General features: G+C 41.1%; 1 protein-coding gene across 5 annotated transcripts; it reads left to right on the top strand.

Annotated features, from left to right (window-relative positions):
- The first annotated feature begins 243 nt into the window (after positions 1-243).
- Positions 244-8,737, top strand: LOC104964059 (transcription activator BRG1-like). 5 transcript variants are annotated; one of them, XM_010792781.1, is made up of 13 exons: positions 244-326; positions 529-575; positions 658-824; positions 980-1,143; positions 2,224-2,466; positions 2,575-2,652; positions 2,760-2,978; positions 3,071-3,345; positions 3,895-4,003; positions 4,176-4,277; positions 5,454-5,589; positions 5,783-5,922; positions 6,949-8,737. In XM_010792781.1, the coding sequence occupies exons 1-13, from the start codon at positions 264-266 to the stop codon at positions 6,994-6,996; spliced, it is 1,791 nt and encodes a 596-aa protein (XP_010791083.1). In that variant the 5' UTR covers positions 244-263; the 3' UTR covers positions 6,997-8,737. The 5 variants fall into 5 exon arrangements, with proteins under 5 accessions (XP_010791083.1, XP_010791081.1, XP_010791082.1 ...); XM_010792779.1 differs by having other exon boundaries at positions 2,224-2,484; XM_010792780.1 differs by having other exon boundaries at positions 2,224-2,490; positions 3,089-3,345.
- The last annotated feature ends 1,585 nt before the right edge of the window (positions 8,738-10,322 follow it).

Genomic DNA, 10,322 nt, shown 5'->3' with positions numbered 1-10,322 from the left:
GAGAGGGGCTGCAGGGCTAGAATAGAGCAAATAGAGCGAAATGAGCCATGGCTAAAATGCATGATCTGTTTGGTATTTTGAAAAAAAAACTTCACAGACATGTTTTATATAGGTATGGCCCTACAATATATTATTCAAATATAGCATGATAGGTCCACTTTAAATACATAAATGCTGAATGATTGAAAGTATAAAACTGTGATTACAAGCTGTACATTTGGTCTTGTTGTGTTTAACAGGGTAAAGGAGGCACAAAGACACTGATGAACACCATCATGCAGCTGAGGAAGATCTGTAACCACCCGTACATGTTTCATCAAATAGAGGTACTATTGAGGAGTGGGATACAAAAACATTTTAAACATCCTATTATGTACAAAATTCATAAAGCCAGCATCAAAAACATTTTTTTCCTACTGTATAGCAAAGCTTTCACATTTCACACAAGACTGAATTTGTAGCAGTAATGCAGTATTGACTTAGGGTATTTGACTAAATTACAGAAAACATTGTTGATTGCTTTTGCAGGAATCTTTCTCTGAACATTTAGGATTCTCTGGTGGGATAGTCCAGGGGTAAGTGCTGATTCCATTGAAAGGTTAAGATCACTCACACTAACCGTAACCCTTGTAACCCATACACCTACCTTTACGTCAGTCTTGACCTGTATCGGGCATCAGGAAAGTTTGAGGTGTTGGATCGAATCCTGCCAAAGCTCAACGCCACAAACCACAGAGTGCTGCTCTTCTGTCAGATGACCTCTCTCATGACCATCATGGAGGACTACTTTGCTTATCGCAGCTTCAAGTATCTGCGCCTGGATGGTGAGACAGATTACTCATGAATTTATCCTTTATTCTTTTTATATTTTATTCATTATTTTTCCTGAAATCTCTTCCTTTCCTCTTTCTAATCAGCTTGTTTTTAGTTTTTCCTTCATGTGCTTTTCTTCTCTTCTCCTCACTCCCTTAAATCTCAGGTAGCACAAAGGCTGATGATAGAGGAATGTTACTGAAGACTTTTAATGAACCAGGGTCAGAATACTTTATCTTCCTCCTGAGCACAAGAGCCGGAGGCCTCGGCCTCAACCTGCAGTCTGCGGACACTGTGATTATTTTTGACTCTGACTGGAACCCACATCAGGTACACACATGTACTTTAGATAACAAATGATGCCATTAAATAAAAAACCAAGCTTATATCAAAATTAACCTTTTTCTAGGCACCATGATTTATTGCACTTTATTTAAAGCTCCCCTATTATACTGTTTTTCATCAATATATTATAGGTCTCAGATATATACAAAACATGTCTCTGAAGTGTTTGGCTCCAAATACCAAAACAGATCATTGTAGAATCCCATAATCCCCTCTGTTTCAGCCCAGTTTCAAAAGTGCTGATTCTCTGTCTGTTACTTTAAATGAAAATAAGGAGCCACTCCCCACGCCCCTCTGCGAGATATTTGGTTAAAAAGTACACAATGGTGCTCTAGGAGGAGATTCAGGTGATAAGGTGGGGGGGGGGGGTTACCTTGGCTGGTGATTGGCTAATGGTTACACAAGCCAAAAAATCGTTATGACATCATAAAGTGGCCAAAATCTGATCAGCTCATTTTCAGACTCATTTTATATTTTTTATATAAATGGATCAGGACAAAAAGTGAACTAATCTTTTTTTCCTGAAACGTTCAGAATCTCTTTACAAAGAGGGGACACATGTTTATGTATAAAAGACATGAAGAAGTGCATTTTGCATGATAGTTCAACATATTATTTGAAAAAGCAAATACAAGATGCTGTAAAAGGGTAACTGTTGCCATTCAACATATGAAAGTGCTCAGTTAGCAGGAAATATAGGATGGCTGTTTACCTTTGGCTCTGTGAATGCTAATTGACGGTCCTTTGTGGCTCAGAATATGATTGAAATATCAAGATTCACCTGTGATTTGTAAAGGTAAAATAGATAGAGCAGAGGCGTGTGACTTTAATTTTCTTTATGTAATCAAAAACCGTGTACACAGCTCTTCATTTGCTGTAAAGTTTATTAGATTATACCCTTCATTTGAATTGCATTTGATTAGATTTTTCCAACAGGATAGACAGACTGCCAAAGCAGTGAGCATTCACTACAGTGTCACATGTAGTTTGACTGTTACTAACCCTCCTTGGTCCTGATACAGAGAATAAGTGTAGGTTCAAATGTTGCTCTTTATCCCTCTCCAGGACCTGCAGGCTCAGGACAGAGCTCACCGTATTGGTCAGCTAAACGAGGTGCGAGTGCTGCGTTTGTGCACGGTAAACAGCGTCGAAGAGAAAATCCTGGCTGCTGCCAAATACAAACTGAACGTAGACCAAAAGGTCATTCAGGCTGGCATGTTTGACCAGAAGTCTTCGAGCCACGAGCGCAGGGCCTTCCTGCAGGCCATCCTGGAACACGAGGAGCAAGACGAGGTCGGGGATCAGGAAGTGTGTCTACGAGTTAATGTGTGTGTGCGTGCATGCACCTGAAACACAACATTTAAAAGAGTCAACTTGCTTCTACTCTGCCTGCCAACCTGTGGTCACTGTTTTCAGGAGGAGGATGAGGTGCCAGACGACGAGACGGTCAACCAGATGATCGCCAGGAGTGAGGACGAGTTCGACCAGTTCATGGTCAGTGTTTTAAAGATAGTTTTAAAGTGTTCACCTCCAGCACTGAACAAAATCTTCTCCCTACATATAACTTCTGTTGACCTTTTTTCAATCTCTCCCTCCCACAGCGTATGGACCTTGACCGCCGTCGTGAGGAAGCCCGTAACCCGCGGAGAAAACCTCGTCTGATGGAGGAGGACGAGCTGCCCACTTGGATCATGAAGGACGATGCTGAGGTTGAACGTCTGACCTGCGAGGAGGAAGAGGAGAAATTGTTTGGAAGAGGGTCTCGAGAGCGGAAGGAGGTGGACTACAGCGACTCACTGACGGAGAAGCAATGGCTCAAGGTAATTAGGGAAGAGCAGAATAACAGATGTCAAATTTAAAATACAAAATGCTTTATGAAGTTGATTCTTCCTTTGTGATTTCTATCTCTCAGTCTGTGTTTCCCATGCAGGCAATAGAGGAAGGCAAACTAGATGAGTTGGAGGAGGAGGTAAGGCACAAGAAGACCACCCGCAAGAGGAAGAGAGACCGCGACCTGGACCTCCCCGGTCCCTCCTCTTCCCTGGGGGGGCGAGGGGACAAGCATGATGACGGGAAGAGGCAAAGGAAGAGGGGGCGACCACCTGCTGATAAACTCTCCCCCAACCACCCCTTCCTCTCAAAGAAGATGAGGAAGATCGTAGATGCTGTCATCAAGTATAAAGACAGGTAGCTCACATGTTATTTTTTTGGGGGAAAAAAAGATGTAGCAAGATGTTACTGACCAATCACTCATGTGACCATACTTTTTTGAGTTTCAGGACAACTAAATGTAAAAAAAAGAATTGATCTTATACTTAATTTAACCATAGAGAGTCAGCATAAAGTATTCACAATGCACATTTCCTGAGATATGTATGATTAAATTCATACTGTAGTACGCAGACTCATAGATTTAATTCTGGAAATTTTAGCCTTTTAATTAAGTGGGTTTAATATGTTTGGGCGGTTTTGGGTTACAAAAATGTTTTGTGTGTATGATTATTTAAAGCATTGTATTGATTAGACAGAGGCAAACAGTCGTTTATCTGAACTCCTATGCTTAAACCTTTTAGTTAATAGATAAGAGTGATTATAAAGTTGTCTCTCACCTGTAGTGTTTGATTAAAATAAGTGAAACAAAGGGGAATCTGAAACAATGAATTGAACAACTCATGGGGAGCATTCAGTTGTTGATGAAGGTGTTTTGTCTCATCCTGATGATGTAATGTCCTGCAGCGCCAGTGGTCGTCAGCTAAGCGAAGTGTTCATCCAGCTGCCGTCTCGAAAGGAGCTTCCAGAGTACTACGAACTGATCCGCAAGCCTGTGGACTTCAGAAAGATCAAGGTTAGATCTGAAAAAAATAATGATTCTGTCGAGGTAAGTCGGTCACTGCAGCAGCAAAGTATAAACCATACAACAACCAAAAACAACAACGAAATGTACAGCAGACAGATAAAAGTTACGTGTTACTTTCTCATATGTACTCAGTGATTAACATACTGTGTCTGCTCTGTAGGAGAAGATTCGAGGACATCACTACCGCAGTATGGGTGACCTGGAGCGAGACGTCATGCTGCTCTTTCAAAACGCTCAGACCTTCAACCTGGAGGGATCCCTGGTGAGTCACAACTGATGGACACAGAAACACGCCTGCTCTACTGTGTCCTGTCCAGTTAACACCAGCTGTGTCAAGTGTTTATTTTTTTATTTGAAGCTGCTATTGAGGTTTTCGAATAAAGGTTTAAATGTCTGTAAGCATATTTTATGACCTCAGCAATAACATAAAAGCAATCCTTCACCAAAATTCATAATGTGAATAAAATCATTACATGGATTGAATAATTGTGTGAAGCCCCTGTCACACTGTCCCGAAATTGACACCAGATGGACACACGATAAAGGACATTTTCAAATTCGGCTCTGATCGTAACAACATCGGGCCATTCGTGAGGGCATCTTAAGCCATCGTATGACCGCCGGTGGAGTTTCTCAGGCTCCGGCAGCAACTTCGTGAGCGGTGGCAAAATCTTTGGCATGCCAAAAAATTGCCGAAGTACCTTGCGAAGGTTAATTTTCGTGTTGAATTCGTGTGTCCATTTTGCCCTTCGTAAGGCCATCGTGAGGGCATCTTGTCAAATCATGTCATCTCCGTCTGATCATCGGTGCCATCGGGGCGAAAAATGCCCGATGGCACCGATGATCAGACGGTGCATTTTTGCCACCGCTCACGAAGTTGCTGCCGGAGCCTGAGAAACTCCTACATTCACTAAAAGCTCCCAGAAGTTCATGCAAGATTAGTCCCAGGACTGCACACCTGGAAAACCCAAGTCCCCAACGCCGAGCCAGCGACACACACCAACGAATGCACAGACAGAGAGGAAGCCCAAGCCCACAGCTCTGTGTGAGCAGGAGAGCTATATGATGCTTTTGAAAGGTTACAAAATAAAATATTAATATGGATTTAAGCAGAATATTTCATCAGATAAAATCCAATGCAGCCATTACTGGAATCTTATCCTTCAAATACTATAACTGTACTTTTATCCTTTTTCGAATTGTGCAAAAATACCGGGTTTAAACAGAATGAAGAGACATTCTTTGTCTAACTTATATATCCTTATACTTACTGTATATACAATACTTGTATATATCCTATTGGCCATAATTAAATGTCAAAAGTCAGATTGGTGAAACATGGAGGGCATTATGCAAACATCTTAGTAATCATAGATGAATTGTTTATACATGATATTGATAATGAAATTGTTTTCTATCATGTTTTTATCATCGTGAGCAGATCTATGAAGACTCCATCGTCCTCCAGTCAGTGTTTACCAGTCTGAGGCAGAAGATCGAGAAGGAGGAGGAAAGTGAGGGAGAGGAGAGTGAGGAAGAGGAAAATGATCTGGAAGAAGGTTCAGAGTCAGAATGTAAGCATGTCCTTGTGAAGAGTTGTTTTTTCTAAGTTGAATAATGGGTTGTGATGTGCTTTTCTCACGGACCATTTTTCACTTGAAACAGACACTTTTGTTTCCGCTAACTAACACAGAAATGCTTTTACACACTTTTACTGCGTAATAATTAATCCTATATCTTGAACATTGCATGAATGTTTGTCTCCAGCACACTCAGTGAAAATGAAGATCCGTTTGGGAAAGAAGGATAAATCTGGAGATCGAGGGAAGGGTCGCAGCAGACGAACAGGACGCAACAGAGCCAAACCGGTTGTTAGTGATGACGACTCTGAGGATGAGCAGGAAGAGGTAACTGTCCGTCTGTCTGTCTCTGTATTTTTTTTATAACCTGGGAACAACTGTCAAATGTTTCCATTATACCTACAACGCCTTGCTGACCCTTATGTGGCACCTGGTCTCTTTGGATGGTTTGGCACAAGCTAAAAATGCCCACAAAGGCGTTTGTGCTCAATGCATTAGTTGCAGATTTTCAGAAATCTTGTATTTGTCCCGCAATGGAGACATTTAAAACAATATTTTGCAACAATGTACACTAATGTACTGTTTCATAATAAAAAGTGTTATTAAGTTATAAACAAAGGTGAACATCTGAATGATCCACTTACAGTACATGTTCATATGCACTGTTGTTAGGTTTACGCCCCAACACACGGCGGCATGCGTGGAAGCTTCAACGCTTCTGCCCATTCACTTTGAATGGGGTGACGTGACGCTTCGCCGAACTGCATTGTGGGAGCAAAGCGTTGCTCGCTTAAAAAGTTGAGCAATGTTCTACTTTTGAAGCTTCGACGGAAGCGTCAGCCAATCGAATCATATGCCAGTACAAGCTCTAGCCAATCAAACCGCTGCTTGTGTGTCTGGGGCGGGAGATTCATGTGATTGGTTGTTGGTCGAGCGTCAGACATGCCCGGGTCCGTTACAGTGACACGTGATGTTTCTTTTGTTGAAAGAACATTTTTAAGGCTGTGAGTGATATTAGCTTTGCATGAGTCTTACATCGAGTACAGAATGAATGATGAATTTGATATGTTTCTACCTGCTTGATCTTTAAACACATCATGCAGCAGCAGCCCGGCAGGAGCTCAAACATGCAGGATGTAGTTAAATAACTGTGTATTTCCCCTATTTGTCTTTATTATATCCAACAAGGAGGTTATGTTGTAATTCAGTTTCACTTGGTGGAACTCTTGCAAAACTTATCCCATGATTTTCATCAGTTAATTTAAGTATTATAAGACATATTTTTTCCCTTATATATAAAAATATGTATATTAAAAAGACCTTCTCTAGTTTTCTCTCTTATCTCTCTTCCAGGAGCGTTCCCCCAGTGCCACCGACGAGGAGTCCGGAACTGTAATGTAGGAGAGAAGGGGGAACAAAGGGATATTCCACCAACTCAAGTGCTGCATGCATAGAAAATAAAACATGCCTCTGTCTACTCCACCCACCCTTGGTCAAATGTCAAAGGACTCAAATGGAAAATGTGTTTTGTAAAACAATCAATTCAGGAACAGCACACATACAATATCATAAAATACACAAATGTATTGGACTATGCACATTGCATTTCACACTACTGCTCGGTGCAAAATGGTCCTTAAAAAAAAGGAGTGTATTTATCTTTGTTGGGAATATAATGAGAGTTTTTGATCAGTTGTATTGAGAATTATATCTGCGTACTGGTGTTTAAAACACTACTCGGAGTCAGCTCGACTTAAAAAAATACAGGAAAATACACTGAAGCCATTTTATAGTCATTATATTTCTGAGTTGCACAATTACAACACCTTCCTTGAAGTCATTTAACATTTATAAACAGCATATTAACATTCAAGACATTGCTGATAATATATTATGAAGAAGTTGAACACACACCTATAAGGACCGTAAGGTTTTTTTGATGTACAGTAACTATAATTCTCCTATGAAGACATGTTGTATATTATTATAACCGTGTTTTACTTTAAATACATTAATTGTCTGTTTAAAAACCAGCCTCATCTAATCTGTGACTGCAGGAGCAGTTATAGCTTTTGAGAATTAGATGAATAAATGCTTACAAGTACATTAAAGTCTGTTATAAACCACCTACTTAATGTTGATATACTGATATAAATGCTAAATAGGAGGACTTCAATTGCTTCCAGTCAAACTAATCCCAGAGGATTAAAAGTTCAGTTAGTTAAATTTATTTAATTATATATGACATCTATATTTATTAAGATTTTCTTATTTTTTGGGGCAAGTTGTAATAAAAAATGAGTCCTTAGCTAACCTGAGAAGAACTGGCGGGAACCAGTAATGTCAACTAAACAACCTTGAATGTAAACAGAAGATGTTTTCCCCCAGTTTCCTAACCTTACCTTCCCTTCCTGGACATGATGTTTTGCCTCTGCTTCTCTGTGGCAGTGTTGTAACAACAGTCGGCCGCTTTGGAGCCACTGTGATTACCGAGGTGTGTGCACATCACATATTTGTGATCGGGGCTTACTGTTTGAGTTGGAAATCCAGCCAGCTGTGGGCACAGGGTGTTTCCTGACTTCTCAGAAGCTCTTTAGCAATTCACCAAAGTCATTACCTGACTGAGGTTTAATAGTGTTGGGTCCAGGTCACTATAAAGTACAGTATAAAAACAACCTCGCTGCTGCTGCTGCTGCTGCATACTACACTTCCAATATAAGCACTTATAACTGTTGATTGTAGACTTAAAGAATCATGAGGTCGCAATTCATCAATGAGTACTGTAGCTTTAATTGCTTCTCCTTCAGTTGTTGTGTGGTGATTTTAGGATTTCAGTGATGTACTTTTAATGTTTTTTTATTTGAAAACAAAGGACCAGAGGGACAGTGGCTCCTCTCTGCTTGTGATTGCCTCATGGCTTTACTGTGTTGGATATATTGTATAGAGTATTTTTTGAGTATAATGTCGATGCACGTGTGTACAGCTCGCAAGTTCAGTACTGTACTTTTTTCCCAATGTAACTAGAGTGAAGAACATACAACCAAAGCATCAACATTTTCTCCACAACATTATAAAAATGTTTCTGTGTAGTGGTCATCATCGCTGGGACTCAGAACGTAACAATAAATCACAGTGAAAGCGATTGTTGTTGTGTGATGTAGTGCTGAGATGATTTATGGTTTGGCCAGGTGACAGGACATTAATCAGCAATTGTATTGATAAATGCTGTGAGTCACGTTTTTTTTTAAGCCAAAATAGACATTTGCTGGTGCCAGCTTCAAAAATGTCTGAGAGAGTATCTATGAATTTGAGACTTAACCCTCCTGTTGTCTTCGGGTCAAATCTGACTAATTTACTACTTTCATCAATCATAACTTTTTTGTTTTGCATTTGATTGCATTAAGGCTTTATGATATCCTTCACAGTAGACATTTGAACATATCAAATTGCTGATCACCACTTTCATTGAATTTTGGATGATTTAGTCAACTTTGTAACACCCATGGTGTTCCCGGTAAAATGACCGCCATAAAGAAAAGGAGTTAGAAACCATCCGGATCAGATAAAACACACACACACACACACGCACACGCACACGCACACGCACACACACACATACACACACCAGAGTTCCCGTTAGCCGGTAATTACCGGACTACGACCGGAAAAATATGCTGAAGACCGGCAAATCTAAATCTCTCCGGTCAAAGTGTCCGTTCAAAAATAATAATAACATCAGTTGCGCAACTTGCAATTTGCGCCACTTAAAGAGCCTGTGACACGATTTTCCCCCATCATCCAAACCCATCAATTTGAGTAAATATTGTCCCCTTGAAAACCGTTACTGAACTGATTTTGGATATTTGTACTTTGATAACCATTAATCTGCCCTTCAATGTTGACCATTTCCTGGATCTTCTCGGGGATTCTTCAAGTCCCGCCAAATTATGGGTGACGTCAATGCGGGCACAGCGCTCCAGCTGCACCGTTCAGGATCCCAGCATCTGCATGTAAACGCACGATGGCGCACACAGCAGCAAGCTCAGACAGCGATGACAGTTTAATTTTGAACGTGTCTGAGAGCTCATATGAGGCTGAAGGATCGGTTTATTTTGTATCTGTTAGAAGTTTAGGAATTAGGTGCGTCAATATGGGCGATCATACGGTCATGTAGCCAGTGGTGGACTGGGACTAAAAATCAGCCCGGGACTCTCGACCGGCCCACTTCGGTACCACTAGTAAATTGTCAACGGGGGGAGTGGGGGATGTGCTAGTGACTTATCCGACCGGCCCACTTCGGTACCGGCCCATCGGGATTCGTCCCGATGGCCAGTCCGCCACTGGCACCCCCAGCCCAGCCACGTAAAACTGTCAACGGGGGGGAGCCTTCGCTGCGGCGGAAACGGTGGAACTAGTTGTCGCCGATATCGGAGTGGAAAAATAATAATAATAATTAATAATAATAATCCGTGCATTTTATATCCATTAATTTCCCCAACATTGTGCGTTAAAAAAAAACACACGTTAATCCATGGTGGTGTACTACTACAAACCAAGTGTGTAGGGGGATGTTTTTACTGGGGTGAGCGGGGTGGTGGGTGGACGGGTATGGAAAGTAGTGATGTTCGGTCGCGGAACGAGCCGATTCTTTTGAACGCGCTCTTTGATATGAACGAGGGAACCGAGTCGTACTTGGTGAGAGCCGTTCTTGTTATCGTTCAATCGTT

The sequence above is a fragment of the Notothenia coriiceps genome, unplaced genomic scaffold (genome assembly GCF_000735185.1).
Source record: "Notothenia coriiceps isolate Sejong01 unplaced genomic scaffold, NC01 NC01_scaffold00036551, whole genome shotgun sequence".
NCBI lineage: Eukaryota > Metazoa > Chordata > Actinopteri > Perciformes > Nototheniidae > Notothenia > Notothenia coriiceps.
This window is presented reverse-complemented; position numbering and strand designations above follow the sequence as displayed.

Coding starts and splice junctions, on each gene's coding strand:
- LOC104964059 (XM_010792776.1), top strand. CDS start 264: ATGAACACCATCATGCAGCTGAGGAAGATCTGTAACCACCCGTACATG. Junction 327..528: donor ACATGTTTCATCAAATAGAG/GTACTATTGAGG, acceptor TTGCTTTTGCAG/GAATCTTTCTCTGAACATTT. Junction 2,653..2,759: donor ACGAGTTCGACCAGTTCATG/GTCAGTGTTTTA, acceptor TCCCTCCCACAG/CGTATGGACCTTGACCGCCG.